We start from the raw sequence: 19,942 nt of genomic DNA, 5'->3' as shown, positions 1-19,942 counted from the left end.
ATCCTAAGTTAGGACGAGTTACTCGTCCTAACTCGAGATAAGACGAGTTAACTCTTTGTGAAATCGACCGCAGGTCCTTTAAAGGTTGCGGTTGGTTGTATAAACGATTGCGGAGCTGCATGTGCACGAACCTCCTTCATTACTGATACGACCAAAATAAGGTTTACAAAAACGTCAATTCGCTATGGCTTTAAGCAATGAAGCCCGACAAGTTGTGCAACAATTTGAATAATATGAGACTGCATTTAAATAGTGGTTGGCGTGAGAGCCAGGAGTCTCGGGACTTACCGAAACCCACGCAGAAAAGTAAACAGAGACTCACCCGTAAGTCTGCTCCGGTCTGTAGGGAGTCTAACCGTGGTCTTCTGAGAGTCAGTACTCGAGAGATGCGCGTCAGTGCATCAATAGTTTCACCGCATGTGAACGACCTCACCTTCAACACGTCTTACTGGATATGGCAAGATAGTTGAAAACAAGAACATGATTTTATCGACCGTGAAATTGAACAACATTATCTTTGTAAACCACTATGTGTAAAGTTTATATCAGTAATTTTTGGGTATTTTGTTTCCCTATCTATTTTCTAATACATTTCCGTGGATTGGGGTGTCAATAGTTCAAAAGTTTCTTCAACAACTTATGGTCAATTTCATAAAGCTGTTGCGTAGAAAATACTGCTTAGCAGAACAAAGAATAAGTAAAGCATTTAGTTGCAACTGAACGTAAACTTGACGGGTAACCAATTTCTGTAAAAGCGAGTTTGTCTGTGCTTAGCAAGTTGTTGTGCTAACAAGTTTTATAAAATTGGGCTATGGATATATTGTTGCAGGGCTGCTAAAGCAGAAAGTATTGCATGTTAAGCAATCGTCTGCTAAAGAAGCAATAAGCAAGATATCAATCACGTTATATGCTACATGGTATAATCTTATTTTGGTGAGCATACGTTTGCTGCGCTTAGCCACATCTTCTACTTAAGCAGATCTATATAATTGGGACCTGTTGTTACATTTCTGCTCGTCAAAGTTGAAAAGTGTTAGGCATTGGTTTGTGACATAATTTGTTTTTAGATATACAACGTCACCTGGTTGACCTACTGTACCCCATGAGTTTAAAGGCACTGGACACCTTTAGTATTGTCTACCAGTATTCTCACTTAGTGTGTCCCAACATATCCACAAACTTGTGTACTCTCAGATGCATAATAAAAAGGGCCAGGCCTGAAGTCTTTTAACATTGGAGTGAGAAATTACCTCTTTCTCAAAAACTACGTTACCAACAGAGTGAGCCGTTTCTAACAATGTTTTATACTATCAACAGCTCTTTATTTCTCGTTACCAAGTAAAGTGTTTATGCTAACATTTTTGTTTGAGTAATAACCAATAGCGTCCAGTGCCTTTATAATAACAAACAGAAGATTGAGCCCATTTCCGATAATATGGACACAGGTGTGAGTCACAAGTTCATTACTCCCACTTCATCCTTATTTCTCAAGATTCTTATATCTACTCGTCATGCAGAAAAAAGATGCCAATATAACGTCTTCGTTTTTTCGTATAAGCACTAATGATGAGAAACACATAGTTCGTAGAAAAAAAAAGATACAATCAAACAGCAAAAAAAACAAAAAAAAACAGCCAAGGGCTGAACGAGGCCTTTCCCTTAAAATAAAATTAAAATAATATAAACGAATTTAAAAAATGGATGTTATTTTGCATCGGTGATAAATACCAATTTGTGTTATATATAATACCTTTTATCGATTGTGTGTTATTGAAAGCATTGTATACTCAGTACTTTTTCCCCTGAGATTATGTGAAAAGGTAAACACAAAATATACAAAACAGAATCTAAAAAATGTTGTTGACATTTTTTTTATTTTAGATTCGCTGGATTGCCTGCAAGCGTAGCGTTCTGGTTCGGCTTTATTGGTAATTGAGTAGTAAAAAAAACATTTCCCCTGCGAGTCATTTAAAGGGATTTTCCAAACACATTTCAAGATCAACAGACGGGATTTACAAAACACTTGTTTCTTTAAGGCACTGGACACTATTTGGTAATAACTCAAAATAATTGGTAGCATAAAAACTTACTTTTGGTAACGAGTAATGGAGAGCCGTTGATAGTATAAAACATATTTGTGAGAAACGGCTTCCTCTGAAGTTAGGTAGTGTTGAGAAAAATGCAATTTCTCACTGAAATAATTGAAATGAATTCGAGTTAACACATGTTAACTTTGAAGGATTGAACAGTAAATGGTTATCCACCCCATTGACAATTTGTTTTAAATGTCATTAAAAGCCAAACACTTGAAAGAAAAATAAGACGGAGCTTGTTTGTTTAAGTGATTGCATGGTACATGGTGAGTTAAGCCTAAGGAAGTAGATCCCTTCCACATTGCCCGAACAATTCAAATATCAAGTAGAAGTATTTCAGTCATCAGTTTATAAAAATAGACTGACTTAATTAGAAACGGTCAAAACACAAACCGCAAAAACCGGATGTATTATTTTAGCTACTTCTCCGAATGGTGAGCTATTGTTTTCCCTCAAGATTGATGGCAATAAGCTTTTTACAAATAATGCACGGATATGCGTAGCAGGTATTAATGAGGGGTTGGTTGTAAATAGTTTCAAGTCATGAGCCACACTGGAGTCTATTTTTAAAGATGAAGTGAGATTTGCATTGGTCAGCAAACAAACGTATTATGTGCTTTGGACGTCGAGTGATCCCTTTAATGGGGGATGTTTTTGACGTGGATTTAGATTTGGTGGATTTGTTTTACAGCGAAAAGAAAATCCGGGGGACAGGTTTTTTTCTAGGGTGGGAAAGACCTTCGGAGTATTATTTTGGAATTTTTAGCAGTTATTGGTTGTTTCGGGAGTTTGTCATCATGAGTTGCATGACTCTTTTACAATAGTCATGGTTCCGAGACGTTTGAAATACCAAACGTTAAGTACTTTACTTTAATTGACGTTACGTTACATTGCGTTACGTTACGTTGCGTTAGGTTACGTGTTTGAGATAGTGACGTCTTGAACCAAGACTTAGTTTACATTAGTCTTGAAGCTTGTCCTTGTTAGTATCTAATCAAGCATACCAAACGTTACGTTACGTTACATTACGTTACGATACGTTACTTTACATCATGTTACGTTACGAGTATGAGGAAGTGACGTCTTGTACCAAGACTACTTTTACACTAGTATTGAAGCTCGCAGCCATGTATGTATCTAATCAAGCATACCCAAGCCGTTTTAGCGAAACACAGAACTAAGACTATCTTTGAGAGAGAACGGGAGACAGAGCGGAAGACAGTGAGGCGTCGAGGGATATATATAGACATCTAAGATGCTTTAAGATGCTGGCAGAAAGGTAGACGTCAGCACAAACGATGGTCAGGTAGAGTGTTTCTGACACGTCATGGAAGTTATGATAAAGATGAGACGAAAGAACGTTGAATACCACTTTTTAGATGAATGTGTTTGCAAATTAATTTATTAAAGCCTTTATAAAAAAACTCTGATATAGGGTCAAAACGTCAAGCCTTGAACTGTTGTGCGCATTAATATAATAGAGTCTTTTGGTTTGTGCATTTTGCAACAGCTACTCCTTTTATCTCAGATAAGTTACTCCTTACGAATGTCGCAATGAATGAAAAACCCGTTAAAATACAGATTCCAATTAGTTTAGAAATAATGTAGAAACACGTTTTGCAACTGGAATGCTCACTCGGAACTTTCTGTTTTGACTTTACAATATAAAAATATATTTAATGTAAAGAACACAACAAGGTTTAACAAACTTTTAAATGAAGATCGCAAACCACCCGGCTGGCCTTTCCTTTTCTTAAAAGACAGTAGTGGAGACAATGTCCCGCGAACAGATTGTCAAGAAATTCCTTCGAGATTTGTTAATATCAAGACATTACTCTGACAGCGCAACCAACGATCAAAACAAGCTGACTTTAAACGCCTACAAACATGAAGGGATCCCTCCAATATTTGACGCTCCTCACCAATTCTTGTTTCACTTACAGGTAAAATTGAAGACGGTCCCCACAACAAACACAAAAACATCCAATATTCTCCGAGATCGAAACTTGACATAAACAAAACATTTCTTCGCAGCTCGACCTGTAAAAACAACACTCGAGACGAAGGCGAAACAACCTTCGAGGTTTTCTTTATATGTTTACGGAGCTTGCCTTCTAGGCTAGCGGTGACATTTTAACAAGTTCCACTGATCAAAGCTCTTGGGGTTACCATTGTCAATTAAAGGCCCGTCTGATCGGACTGCATAAGGTGCCCCATAGTCTTTTTAGTTTGGTTGACTTAGAGTCTATGTTTAGAGAATTAAAACTCTAGCCGGTCTTTCATGGCCCCCAGCCAAAGTGAGACGCCAAACAACCGAGGTTGCTTGCCGTGACAGAAACGTTCAACACACGCTAAAACATAACTACATTCAAGAGAGCTTGGTATTGACGATGTGACCTGTGACATCACATATTTACAAAAGAGCCACACAGTCTGGACTTCCTGCAGGCACGATTTGTACACAGCTCAATGGAAGAAAACATAAAATCTTATACTTTATGGAGATTGCACTGTCTAACTCCTATCATCTTTTGATATGATGAAAGGGGCACATCTCAAAACTTGTCCAGCTTTTACTTTCATAACTCTTGGATTAATGTGGAAATTATGACAAACAATGTCAACTTTCCCATATGACTAGTGCAGTATCTTGCCTGCCAGTACTCAATTTTTAAGAAATTAGAAATTAGAAATTAGAAATTAGGGTGGCTGGTTAGTACTCAAACATGGGTACCAACTCACTGGTACTTACACCCAGTCTCTATAAAGTTTAACTATACAGTAGTTTGGGTTGTGTTGATTTTATGAGTATCTATATCAGTGTTACCATTAAGTTGAGGACCAAGTACTACCGAGTACTATAGGGTGGCTGTTTAGTACTCGAGTTCGAGTGCCAAAAACTATCACACATTCTATTTTTGGCATTCCTGTGGATACATCGTATTTGCTTTCCTTTGTCCATGTGTTTAAAAAGAACCTCCCATAGATTTTGGTACACAATAATATTATGTGTCAAACTTTTTGACCAACGTTTTTGCAGTGCTGGCACTTTAAATACGGTTTTGAATGAAATCAAAATTCCTCTCTGATTACTAAACGAATCATGAAAAGGAAAATACTGGGGCGTTATCCAAGCGTCGCATCGTCAAGCTCCGGCTCCATGCTGAATCTGGTGTTCAAACAACCGGGGCAAAGTACACGCAGCCAAAGCTGGAGCCGGTGTGACAGGAGATTCGGTGTCCCCGGAGATTATGTACCCCCTTAAGGCGAACTGTGTACAAACTTCTTAGATAGCGCCCTCTTTTTAATCAACATCCTTTAGCCCATGTTACTTTCCAAAATGGCGTACATAGGCTTTGGGAAAAGGCCCGGAGCAAACCAAAATATGATAAATATAATGAAAGAGCAGCCATGCTTCGTTTCCCTCAAAATTAACACATTTCATCAAACTGAGGCCGTGTCCGAATTGGCGACTTTGGCTACAGCTACGTCTAGATCAGCGCGTCTGTCAGTGTTGAAGAATAGCAGACGCGCGCGCCCTAGCCGTAGCTGTAGCCGAAGTCGCCGTTTCGGACACGGCCTGAGACTGGAGCTGCAAAATAGTCGGATCCAGTTTCTCTATCGAGAAGCACTTTAAAACGCATACCGGATGCAGACAACCAGACGACAAGATGGCCGCTTCTGGATGAATCTAAAGGTCTTATCTGTCGTCATCAACTTCTCAAAGAAAGGTCTACGTGACTTTTTCCTCCATCCCAAATTACGATTTAATTCAGTTCACCTAATTTGCTCTTTCCCGTCTCTCTGAATGGCAAACGATTTTCCCCTCATCGTTCTGCAATGACTGTGTTTTTTTTTATCTAGACGAGCCTCAAATAATCATTTCACGAGTCGGTTTGCCTATTAAGAAAGAGCAGGTTGAAGTTAATAGCGAAACAAATCGCCAACTTAAATTTAACTGACTGTCTGAACTCTTCCCTTAAATTATGATTAAATTGTACTCGCTTTGCGTTGTTGGATTGTTTTATTACAAATTTTCCCGTTGATAGATTATACAACACAAAACATACGTGGTTAAAGGTAGAGTCGTCATAGATTGGGATTTGGGGGTCAAAGACAATGATAATTTATTGGGAACATTTTCAAGCTCAGTACAGTGTCTACTTGCAGAGACAAAAAGACAAACAAAAAAACACAAAAGCTGTCATGGTATTTTCACACGAACGTCGACTCCATCTATATTTAGCGAGGTGACAGCAGGTACCAACCACATCTCTTGCCGGCCGCAGCATTCGCTATAACAGAACATTAATGCACGAATCGTTTCGTAGATTCAAAATGTTTCTGGGTGAACAATTTATCCAAAACATTATTACTTCCAATTGGAATCCCTTCTCAAAATAGTTTATAGGCCTACACTCTTTCAACAGCTGAAGTTCTTCTCATGTAAGTTGCTACAATGGTCATTAAACTTGCTTGAGTTTGTTCACCCTAATGTTACATTTTTATAAAGTCATACACTCGCTTTGCGATGTAATTTTTTCCCCGTCTCTGTAACATATAAGATCTTATGTTTACTTCCATTGAGCTGTGTACAAATAATGCCTGCAGGAGGTCCAGGCTCTGTGGCTCTTTTGTAAATAAAGTGATGGTTGTACCAGTGTACAATGGGAGACTTTCTGGGACGATAGAGGGCAGCAGACTTACCGGGTAAATCCATTGTTCTCAGAATTATGCGCATGTTCAGAACTACGTAAACAATGGAAATTTACCCGGTATGTCTGCTGCCACCCAGTGTTGGAAAGTCTCCTATTATACAATTTTGCATTTTAAGTTTTACGTATCAGGATGAGGGTGTGACGACATGACATCAACGTTTGTAAATTTCGAAACAAACATACATTTCCGGAATTCTGTTTACGAGTTTTGATGGATTCTTTGAACTATTTGCATATTCTGTCCATGTTCTCGGTCAGTTTCACGAGGTGACCGCTCATTCCCCGTAGAAGGACTCTGTTATCGTAACAATTCAGTCGAGAGGACTTCACGCCACGGAGGAGCCTTTTTTTTGTAATTTCACACAAGACTGCGCCCTCACACGTCAAGGGATACCCAGGGATAACAATAACACGGCAATGTAAACACAGCAGTTAGCTCTAATAGCACGCCAAAAATAGGTCTCGCATTTTGGCTTTTATAGTTGGTTCGGTTGCGAAGATATCTACATGATTGTGTGTCCATTTTTATCCTAAAATCAATTTATATAGGGGCTCTAAGGTATGCTATATAGGCACGCGGGTTCGTGGTCTTAAACGCTACACAGAACAGAGGATAGTAACGGATACGAATCCCTTCGAGCTAAACCATATATAATTCAGAATATTCAAGAGGCACGTTTTGTTATTTACATACTATTGATCGAATCCATTTTGGTTTTGGAACAACAAAGAAACCTACTTTAAACCGTTTACCATGCAGGACGTTTGTAAAGTCTTACAATTTATTGATTTTAATTTCCTTAAAACTAATTCACCCTTTTCAAGAGTTGGCAAAGGGATTATTTAAACGGACAGGAAAACACTTCGCAATAGTTTAATAATTGATAGAATGCATTTTGGTTTTGGAACCATAGAGAACTTATTCAAAACGTTTTCCTGCAGAACGTTTAGTCTTCTACATTATAATTTCCTTAACTCATTCAACCTTTACAAGAGCCTGACAAGGGATTGGTTAAACGGACTGGGAAACACTAAACCAAGAGTACAATTATAGACATAACTGATAACATGCATTTTGGTTTTGGAACCATAAATAACTAATTCAAAACGTTTAGCCTGCAAAAGGTTTAGTCTTTTAGATTATAATTTCCTAAACTAGTTCACCCTTTTCAAGAATTGACACAGAGATTGGTTAAATGGACAGGACAAAACACTTAGCAATAGTTCAATTAATGGCATTTTGTCAAGGAACTCAATGAGCGGTCAGTGATATTTCTATAACCCATGCGGTGATGAAATACTTTGTTATTTTCGACTTGAGGTACAAGGTCTGAAAGCCAGGGGTCATCTCGGCTTGGATTCAGCTGGGAGAAAAACGACACCGAGAACCGTCATCAGTCGTGGATATTCTAACAGCAGACAAACTCTGATGAGTTGTCTGCACAAACCCTGAAGATATATCAGGGGATCAAATTGCTACGTTGTGCAGGCACGTTGTAGCAGAATCATTGCACTCAGGCTCGGAGGCAATATGGGGATACCATACTCTGCCTACTGCTGATAGCTGATGAAGGCGGTGGCCTATACTCCATGCATCCGTGTGCATTGACGTCATTGAGGAGAAATGATATTGATTAGACTGTTAGTATTTGTCTAAACGAACATTAAACATGTGGCTGCTACTCGATAGAAACAACAAGAGAAGACCTACTTCTGTTTTGTTCATTGTTTTTCTCGTCTTCCTGCTATTTGTTTGCGGAGAGAGTGTTTCGTTTTCGTGTTGCTTATTTGTAGAAGCGGCCAGCTGTTTGTTTTCCCCATATCCACGGTTTCGTTTTTGTTTACGTGTATCAATTACTTCTTTATTAATATGTTGGCCTTTTCATATCACCATGCCGACTGCATTCACACAAAAGATAGAAAATCTAACACCACTTGGCATTTGTACAGCACAGTTTCAAGAGTGTTATTTTGACGATGCACGGCGTCTAAAAATAGAACGATAGTTCTCGTACAATAAGACGGTGTTTGAGTGACCTGACCCACCCATCCATTCGAGCTATAGCACGCTGTCACTTTTATTTCAACGTCTTCTCCAAACCACCGTGTAACTTAACCTTTACATTGAGTCTTTGAAAGGGACAAATAACTCTGATGGGAAGAAATCACAACGGCGGAATATCATTTGCGCGCCATAATTTAATCAAGGTTTCAAAAAGGGTAAAACGACCCGGCGTGTGGAGAGAATTGAAAGGACGAACTGACGTTAAGGCTAGGCGTTCGTGAATAATTATATGGACATTTTTTTCTATGGGGTTCGGGTACTGCATGGTGTAGTTGCATTGCATGTACAATGCATATAGCTCTGTACGTTTCGTGAAATGTACATGTACATGTAATAAAAAATGAGTCAGATTACCAAGACTCGATATGTAGGCCAAAGTCGGAGGTTTTCTGTTGATTTTAATAACAGACGGCGATCGTAATAAAACAATAACACGTACGTACAGTCTAGTGTTGGTTAAAAAAGGGGCACATATTTTATTGATTTTAATAAGCACTATATAGTGAATATTTTCAGTCGATGTTGTGTTTAATATAAGGTGGACTTATCTTTTAATTTAAAAGAATCGAATATCACAACAAACAAAATTCCTCTGATAATTTTTTTTTTAAATGTAACTAATGTAACTTTTAATAAGCACTAGTGAATATTTTCAGTCGATGTTGTGTTTAATATAAGTGGACTTATTTTTTAATTTTAACGAATCGAATATCACAACAAACAAAATTCCTCTGAAGAAAAACAAATATAATGTAACTAAAAAATGTAACTATCTAGTGACCAATATCCGTAAGCAGAATTGGTTTGTACTTTGCTAAGTACTGTGCATCAGCAGCTCTATTTATTTGAGCCAATTTCATAGAGCTGCTTAAGCAAACAATTTGCTTAAGCACGAAAATAGCTCGCTTATTTTTCACATGTTATTGGCAAAAATGTCATTCCATATACAATGCTTGTGACTGGTTTTTAGCTATTGTTTACTTAGCATAACAATTGAGTGGAGTCTTGGTCGGTAATCCGATTTTACTAAGCAAGGATTTTTTTTTGCTTAAGCAAATTTTGTGCTTAAGCAGCTCTATGAAATTGGGTCCTGTGTTTAAACTTTTAAAAGGTTATGTCTTTTCTTACAGCGATCTATTTTAATCGTGATATAGGCCCCTACGTGATATGTATTTATGTTTGGAAATTATTTGATATTTCTTCGAACACATGTTTGAATATTTTAGTTCTATGGTGATTATAGGCAACATACCAAATAAAATGCTGTGTTTGTGTGGACAATATGAATGGAATCATTGTGAAATTGTGAAATTATTGTGAAATTGTAAAATCATTGTGAAATTGCAACAGATTTGTTAAAGGAACACGTTGCCTTGGATCGGACGAGTTGGTCTTTAAAAAGTGTTTGTAATCATCATTTTTTATAAAATGCGTCTGGTTGGAGAGATGTTTGAAAAGTAGAATACATTGATCCACACAAGTTTGCCTCGAAATTGCGTGGTTTTCTTTTTACTGTGCGAATTAACACTAACACGGTCGGCCATATAAATGGCCGACCGTGTTAGACGACGAGGTAAGGAAAACCGTGCAATTTCGAGGCATGTTTGTGTGGATCATTGTATTCTACTTTTACGACATCTTTCTACCCATATGCATTTTATAACAAACGGTTACAAACGCTTTTCAAAGACCAACTCGACCGATCCAAGGCAACGTGTTCCTTTAAGAGTAACAAACAAGATCTATGGGATTTCAGGCATTGCATGGTGTGGTATCAATATAAATAGGGGAATATTTATGTCCTACATGAAGCTTTGCTTTCAAACTGGGATATGCGAATTTTTTTAGTTGGAATAACTTGTGACATGAAGTACAAGCGGCCATTTTGGATAACGAGCCATCGTGCACGTATTGCACTTAGTCTCGAATAGTTTCTATTGCAAACAAAATACGCAAATGGTACGCACTGTTAAGCAATCTAAAGGCCAAGGGCTGGGGTGGGGAGTTCTACAGTGCTAAAACACGAGTGTTTATATTCTGACCCAATGGTCGCAGCATATAAATACAAAAACAAAATCTAAAATTATGCCATAGGATGTTTAAACGTACAAACTTACATGGTGAGAAACGGCCCCCCTATAATTTTTGAGAAAGAGGTAAATTCTCACTCAAATATTAACTTCAGGCATGAAGCCTTTTACTAGGCATCTGAAAACACACAAACTTGTGGTGAAAAATTAGATTAATAATTTTTAAACTTGAGCTAAATCACTTATGTAATTCAACCAGTTATTCTGCTGATTGGAAATAAAAACATCTGTGTGTCAAACTAAACGAAAGTTAAACTATTTGTTGATGAAGCATCATGGGGGCGTTTGCATAACTATAAATTAGTAAACACCACCGGTGGAATAAGTTAATCAATTTGAATAAATTAATGAAATTTGATTTAATTTATTTTTCCGGCGCTATATATTTTTATCGGGACTCGGTTTGTGGAAATGAGCGAAATGGGACGAGACAAAAAAAATTGGATTAAGATGGGATTTAAATTTAAGACCATGATTCAGCGAGACGAGGTTTTATCCTAAAGTAGTTTTGCATTTATTATTTGTTTTAAAACAAGGTCATAAAAAAGTGATCTCTCCTGCTTCGAGCGCCTTGGGCACATAAATAGATCTGTGTATTATGACTCAAATGTTATATACAATAAGAAACAGTTAATTATAGACTGATCTTGAAGGGGTCTAAATGACCACATTCAACTTGATCATTGTAATAAATATAAAAAAAACAAAAAAAAACTAAACAAACTATAAACATTAAAATAAACAGAAAATACATGCAGATTTATTTTTCAAAAATAAAAATAAAATCATGGTCGTGTTACAGGAATATCGTTGATCAAGCTGAATGGGATCAAGTTAAAGGAACACGTAGCCTTGGATCGGTCGAGTTGGTCGTTGATAAGCGTCTGTATAACCGTTTGTGATCAAATGCATATGGGCAGAAAGATGCTGTACAAATTGGAATACAAAGATCCACACAAACATGCCTCGAAATTGCACGATTTTCCTTTTACCTCGTCGACTAACAGGGTCGGCCATTTATGGGAGTCAATTATAAAAATTAACGGCCGACCGTGTTAGTTCGCTAAGTAAAAGGAAAACCACGCAATTTCGAGGCAAACTTATGTGGATCATTGTATTCTACTTTTATAACATAATTCCAACCATATGCATTTAAAAACAAACGGTTATAAACGCTTTTTTAATAGACCAATTCGTCCGATCCAAGGCAACCTGTTCCTTTAAACATAATATAAATATGTTTATTCTTCTGTCATGCTTGCATTCCTCTACGAATAAACGATTTCACAGTCATCCAACTACTGATTCGTCCCACCACAGTCACACTCTAACAGCGTCGTCATCAGTCGTATAATTTTTTGCACGCCAGTATCCAGATGTGGAAAATTCCACACTGCTCTCTAATAGCCGTTAAAGCCATTATACACTTTCGGAACAGACTGTTTTTTTTAAGTTCACAGATTTACAAATAACTTACAGGGTTTACAAAAGGTAATGGTGAAAGGCTTCTCTTGAAATATTCTTCCATGAAATGCTTTACTTTTTGAGAAAACATTAAAACAATTATCAATTCTCGATATCGAGAACTACGGATTTATTTGTGGGTTTTCCCACTTTATTTTCTCCCGACTCCGATGACCGATTGAGCCTAAATTTGCACAGGTTTGTTATTTTATATATAAGTTTTGATACACGAAGTGTGGGTCTTTGGACAATACTGTTTACCGAAGGTGTCCAATGGCTTTAAGGAACGAAAACCCTGTTGATTCAGTACTAACAATCCTTTTTAGACAGCACTTAAACTCAAATGTATAGAACCCATAAATGCTGGGGTTTTCTTGCTGGTATCACACACTTTAACATGAAGAAATTCAAATTTTAGTCAAGCGTACAGCCCGGTGGTTCGTTATCATTGTCACGTAAAGGTAAAGTGTACTTTTGGTTTGGGGAAACGTACGATTTTTTTAATCCTATTTGATTGTACGCAACAGTAAAACTAACACGTTAAAATTTCATTTCAAAACGCATTTGGTCGCGTTGAAATATCGCTGAAAGTCTGGAGCGAATAAATTATCCACGCTCGAAGAATCACCCATAGGTGTACACACTATGAGACGCGTTACTGCGGTAACGCTTCTCGGATTCCAATATGGCGTAAAACTGACAATTATTTTTAAATTGCTTCGTTGTGAAACGATTCTCAAAATGCTTCATCAACGCTGTTGTATAGGCTTGTAACCAGTCGTTTTAATATTGCCGTTGATGAATATAGGAGTGACTACCAAGCATACACACATTTCCTGGTGGAAAAAAATCAAATCAAACTGTCTTCGTGGCTACACTGTTTTCCCTATTCACACAATGTTCTCTGCAGGCTACATGTATGATTTCACTCTTCATTTCCAAAAATGTCATGCCATTGTCAGTTGTACACGAATATCATCATGCACTACAGCCAGTAGACCGTCAGGTTACGTGAACATCTCATTTGTATTGATTTAATATTTTTTGCAAAACTAATAACGTTCCCAGATGTTGAAGAGATAGTTCGAACAAAAAAACTAACAACAATTTATTTTATAATTTATTTATATTTAATATGCATCTTTGTTGACCATGATAAATGACCTGGGCTAAAGTGTGCAATCTTTTTCCTTTACCTATTGATATTATGCATGTATTGTTTTGCTCATCAATAAATATTGATTGCACACAGCTAGTCTGAAATACAGTTTTTTTTTAATACTTCGAAGATTAATCGGCTGAAATCTCACCAGGGCCCAATTTCATAGAGCTGCTAAGCCCAAACAGTCATTTGCTAAGCATGACATTTCTCCCCCGATAAAAACAGGATTACCAGCCAAACATCCATTTGTTGCATAGTGCTTGTTACTGGTATTCAGCTTTTGTTTGCTTATCCTGAAAATCACATGGAAATTTGGTTGGTAAACCTGTTGTTATCAAGGAAGAAATTTCGTGCTAAGCAAATTTTTGTGCTTAGCAGCTCTATGAAATTGGACCCAGATGTCACCACGAATACCCAGAAAAGGCAAATGCTGGGAAATATAAACATCTGTAAACATTTGTTTATGGTTCGAGAGTGGGAGTTAACTAACCGGTCGAAAAATATATATTTATTTATTTTATTTATTTATTTATTTCTTGTTTATCCTGGGAAATCCATTCAATAAGAAAAACTCACTGATCTCCCATGGATCCCAGCTAATAATATTCTACAGAAGTGAACTTAAGATAAAATATTAAAAATGTACACAGAAAAACATTGCACATTCATTTAAAAAAGCACTAGATCCAAGCACACATACATTTTGAAAACTACAAAAAAAACGTTTTTTTAGAAGAAATTTAATACACGGGGGTAAAATACACATCCATTAAAAACACGCAACCAAATAAAAAAAACCAGAAGAACCACAATGATGTAACAACCAAAGCAGATGTAACAACAACCAAAACAGATGTAACAACAACAACAACCAAAACAGATGTAACAACAACCAAAAATACCAAGAAACCAAAGAAATTTAAACAGGTGCAGAGTAGGCGTGAATCCCCAACCTACTCGGCATAATTAATGAATAACACTGGGACTGACGTGGTTTGTTTGTTTACTATTTCAAGAACTGTAGGAGCTTGGTGAAAACAATGGCTGAATATCACCGCTTTCACCCCGAGAATGCAAAGAATTGTACTTATTTAAACAGCTGACTTTTGCAGGCCGGAAGCCAAACTTTGTTCGTTAGTACTGTCTTCAAGGGTAAACGTCACATGTCCTTAGTTACAATAGACGGCCATGTGCTCAACAACAATTATCAATTTACTGATAGATTAGCTTTAAAGGTACTGGACGCCATTGGTAATTACTCAAATGGTTGGCATAAAAACTTACTTAGTAACGAGCGATGGAGAGCTGTTGATAGTATACAATATTGTGAGAAAGGACTCCCTCACTAAAATATTTGAATTGAATTCAGCGGAGGTTTCAAATGCAAAAGGTGTTTGAAAGCACGCAACTTGTGCGACAAGGGTGTTTTTTTTTTTCTTTTATTAATCTCTCGCAACTTCGACGACCAAGAGTTCAAATTTTCAAAGTTCGCTACTTAATGCATATGTTGAGATACACCTTTGACATAAAGGCCTACCACACATTATTCATCAGAGACTGCACAGAATAAATTAGACGGGAAGTGATTACTGCTAAACGACTTATAATTATTCTTTATTTTAATCGAGCCGAACAAATTATTCATTCGCATTCCAGCGAGTTACTCCTTCTTCGAAATTTGTTTATCGGGTCGTCATTTCAATTTGGCCAAGGCGCACCTTGCACGATTTAATGACCGGGGTAATTTCCGTTGACTTAATTGTTATGTAATTAAACATTTTGTTTGATCATCTTGTCTTTGTAGGGCCTGTTCCGAAGGAGGCGATCGCCACGACGTAGCAGCAGCGACACGGCAAACAGCGGTAGCAGACAAGTTGGATATAGCGGTACGGAATATGTCATCACTACACTGCCTAGCAACGTAGAGCCCAATAAAATGAGCTCCCAGGACAATGACACACCTGACATTAATGCAAATGAGCCGGACGTACCGGAGCAAGCAGCCAATCAGGAGACAGTCATCTCTGACGTAGGTAGATATAGGCGATCCCGTATGAAACGAACGAGCAAACTCAACCGATCCGCCAGCACGAGCAGTGCCGATACACCGCGTGCAAGTCTATCAACGTGTTCAGCCAGTAGCACAAGCAGCGATCGCTCGTGTACAAGCCTCGACGGGGTAGATATAAAATCACTTCGAGCCATCTCATTCGCAAGACGAAATCAGTCCTCATCGCTCCCACGAACACGATCGGAGACCCGATTTGGACCTAAATCACGCACGAGGCTGTATAAAAGATCCCTTCGCCACCAGTCGTCTGATAGTGTTGTGATCATCGGTAAAATGGACGGCGAGGGTAAGATATCACGCAGTCCGTCCGACACTACCATGTCGAGTTCCAGCTCAGTCGAACAGGTAGTTCTACCCAAACCTAAAACTGGACCACATCCAAAGAAGAAGATGCTCAGATCTCACAGTGAATCCGCCATTGATGTATCGATGCTGAGAAGACCACAGAACATGCTTCAAGATGACCCGCGACGTGGGACCCCAAAATCAGGCATCGTTTGCTCCAATGAAGACCTCATGAAGATACTCTCAGATGCCAAGAAGCACAAGTTCTCCAGAAAGAGGAACAACACCATCATATCTCGACTCGATGCCACCCCTGAGTTACCACAGGAGACATCGGTGAACGGGGAAGCAGAGACGTGTCTGGACGAGAATCTCGGTGAGCTACCCTCACCAAAGAGTAGCACCGTAGAAGCACCACCCATCACCAACTCGGCTATCGGGCCTCGTTCATGGGCCACTCGACACCACAGCATGCGAATCACAAATAACCACACCTCAGCAGCGGATCTCAACACCCGTGCAATGGACTTACAGGGCTGGTCCCCGAAACACATCAGTGCAACCCAGAACAACAATACCACAACCGCAAACTTTCCCGCTAAGATCTTCTCACGTGGCGAGAAGAGGAACTCGAACGGGTACTGCCGAGTCCGGTCCTACCCCACTACTGCCCAGTGCCCAACCGAACTGGAGCCCATGCTTGGAGAGGTTGAGGTCGAGAGCGACCAGGACGATAACGGTAACACGGTTGAGGTCGAGGTTGTTGATAAACCAGTCATCACGACCACCCCGACCGAACCCACCCCGAAACCAGTGACGAAATGTGAAGCTAAGGACCAACCGAGCACGAGTCAGGCCCCCGCCGCACCTCAGACCATCGTTTGTACGGGATTTGATCCGGAGCTCTTGGGGCAGGCAATCGAGAGGCACCTATCCATTGCTAAGGTGAGTCCAACACACGAGTCCAAACCGGACCGTAGCAGGTCCGGATCAATCAAGAACATGTGGACACAGAACAGAATCAGCAACCTTGTCACCAGGTTTCCGTTCAGAAGAGAAAATTCAACGACTGCAGCCGTTTGAAATAATACAAACAAACTCTTTAAACATTGATTAATAATCATATGTGTAAATTGTAAATATAAAATGTCTAGATTATTTATGAATGACGTTTTAAGACGGACGAAACTGCATTTGCTTTTTTATAAAAGGGAAGGTACAACAATTTTGTTACATGAAAGCTTCATCAAGCAAGCCAGTTTAGTAGACCTGAAGTCCATTGGTTCGTAACATGTTCCTCAAACATGAGCCTGCTCACAATTTATGAACTTTAGATGTAATTCTTTACTGGCTTTTTGCTCTCATGAGCAGTGCTTGAAAAAATGTCAGACAAATAATTTTGCTGACGACTAACTTTTTTTGAGAAATCAATTTCAATGACCTATGAGAAAACAATTTCATTTGGAATACTTGCAGAGTTGATAGTGTGACTCAAACAATAGATGTAAAAACAAGTTCTGAAGTTTTTACAAATCATACTTCATTACCAATGTTGTACCTCCCGTGCAGAAATGAGAAACGGGATATGTATTCGACAATGTTATAATACTGTCTTCATGAAATATCATGTAAGTGTGATCAGTAATCACGCACAACTCAATATTAATGTGTGTATTCATATTAGTGACTGGAGAGGAGATGGTTATATTTTGACTGAAATACAGCAGAACACTTATAGTAAAAAGGGACCAATTTTTAAAACTCTTCCAAAGTTGGAGTTGGGAACCGCATTGTTAAAATATATATTCAAAATATATAAGAACTATTTAAACAGAACGAATACTAGTTAGAGTTATCACCAGTTCCATAAATGCAAAATAACCAATTATCAATTCCATTAATATACATCTAATGTTGAGTGTAAAATTAGAATCATAAACGATATACTTGAGACTATAACATCTTGACATCATATTTTTAATAATAATTATACCACGGAGTATCAGAAACTATAAAATATATTGAAGTTATTATTTTTGCACGAATATCTTTATTTATTTTACAATTCGTCGCTGGTTCGATGTCTTATTAAACTCAAACCCAGAAAAAAAACTGGGAAATTTCACATTTTTCATTTGAAACTGTCAAAAAAAAAAACACGCAAAAGTGTTACTGAAACTGGACGCTGAATTATTAAAAAGCTTACATAGTTTTACAGTTTATTTTATTATTATGAAAAGATAACTTTATACGCAAATGGTTTGATATACATGTTTTGTATAGTTATTCCGTCGCCAGAGCCTATGATTAAACATATTGATCTACGTAATGGTCGGGAATACTATTTTAGAACGTCGATGAATCAAAACATAAAAGTCGAATGTTGTTTGCATTAATTTAGCCATGAAACTATCCCGAATAGTAACATTCTGGTTTTGTTAACGATGAGAGAAACATAGAATAATGAGTCAAAGAAGAACATAATTATATCAGCTGTAGGTTTACCAAGAACAACTTGAAGATTCTTTTCAGTCGCATCAAGAGAACTTTATAATAGTATATTATTAACAGTTTATAAAGATAGCTTAGAACTGTTATATATTACTACAACGAATAGCGACAGATATATGCCTATGATAATATACGGGAATATTGTTACTGAGAGTTGTCTGAAATCTTATAATAACTGAGATGGAGAATTGTAAGTTGTTAAGTAAGATATAGGCCTATTCCTCATGAAGCAAAACTCAACCTGATGCCGTGACACGTATCCATATGGTTGGGGTATGTTTATGAATTTCAAAGTAAACAGCCAATGACCAAGTTATGAACTGAAAACGGTCTGTTGCACTTTTAGTTTAAGTACCCTGTTGAGACTATCATAATTACTGTCAGCCGTCAAAATTTGCATTGGAGGAGGGCTCCGGGGTGAATTGTTTGAGAGCAAGGACGGGAAAACAAAGGCCATCTGCTCTTTCAAAAGCAAAGGACAACAAACTACACATTACACAATTTCCCGCTCTTTCTGTCACCACGCTCAGAATTTTTTTATATTTTGCTGAGCGGATATCACTATCAGTTCGTTTCTATGCTCAATCTTGTCGCAACTACTGTTTCTCGAATGAAACTATGCTAATCGCGTGTTTACAAAACATTTAGAGGGTTTTGAAATTCGAATTATGTCTTGATTTTGACGCGAAAGGGGAGGTCGATTTTGATGTTTACTAATTCAAAATCTTGGTAGGATGCGAACTGGTTATAAGTTCTATCTGGTTATAAGTTTGGAAAATAGAATTAGTTTTTGTTAACTGCTTGCCAACCAACCCGGCCTATGGTAAAAATGCAATACATGACTAATGGCATGACGTTTCGACCATAGATTGTTTTCGAAACCATTAAGAAAGAGTAAGACTCTGCTAGGGTCGAAAAGTCAGGCCATTTAGCTATAATTTGTTTTATATAATTAAAATCACAAGATGTTTAAATGTTCTCCTTGTTAACATCAACAAATTTGTACAAGGAAAAACAAGAGAACAGTTTTGGTTAAACCTGCAAGTTAACTTCTAGGTTTTTCTTATTTTAAAGATAATGGCATATTCCACACTGGAATTACGGCACACGTAGAAAACATGTATAGACACTGTTCTAGAAAAGCATGGTATACCAGCGACTCTGTTGTACATTACTGTGCAGAATGCAAAAGTCAATACTACACTATTTTAACCCATTGTGTCACCAACGCGGTTTACATGGTCATTTTAACTCCTTTACATGGCGCCTCCACTTTTCCCATTAACAATTTTGTAATTTGCATTTAGCCTTCAGACGAGCACACACACGTTGTAATGACGGTAGTAGTTTTATTACAATGCGTGGAAAAACTAGCATGTGACTCATAAGTCACACACGAATAAAATTTTCCTCAAGAATGACTATTCTTGATTTGTATTGTTTTAGAGGCAACGTACACGTTTGGTAAATTGTCAAAGACCAG

General features: G+C 37.9%; 1 protein-coding gene across 1 annotated transcript; it reads left to right on the top strand.

Moving 5' to 3' along the window:
• The first annotated feature begins 233 nt into the window (after window positions 1-233).
• Window positions 234-18,427, top strand: LOC117303990. Its single transcript, XM_033788461.1, has 2 exons — window positions 234-371; window positions 15,397-18,427. The coding sequence occupies exons 1-2, from the start codon at window positions 234-236 to the stop codon at window positions 17,029-17,031; spliced, it is 1,773 nt and encodes a 590-aa protein (XP_033644352.1). The 3' UTR covers window positions 17,032-18,427.
• Window positions 18,428-19,942: the final 1,515 nt, after the last annotated feature.

The sequence above is a fragment of the Asterias rubens genome, chromosome 20 (assembly GCF_902459465.1).
Source record: "Asterias rubens chromosome 20, eAstRub1.3, whole genome shotgun sequence".
NCBI classification, from domain to species: Eukaryota; Metazoa; Echinodermata; class Asteroidea; order Forcipulatida; family Asteriidae; genus Asterias; species Asterias rubens.
Note: the sequence above shows the minus strand (reverse complement) of the source record. Positions and strands in the feature narration are given on the sequence as shown.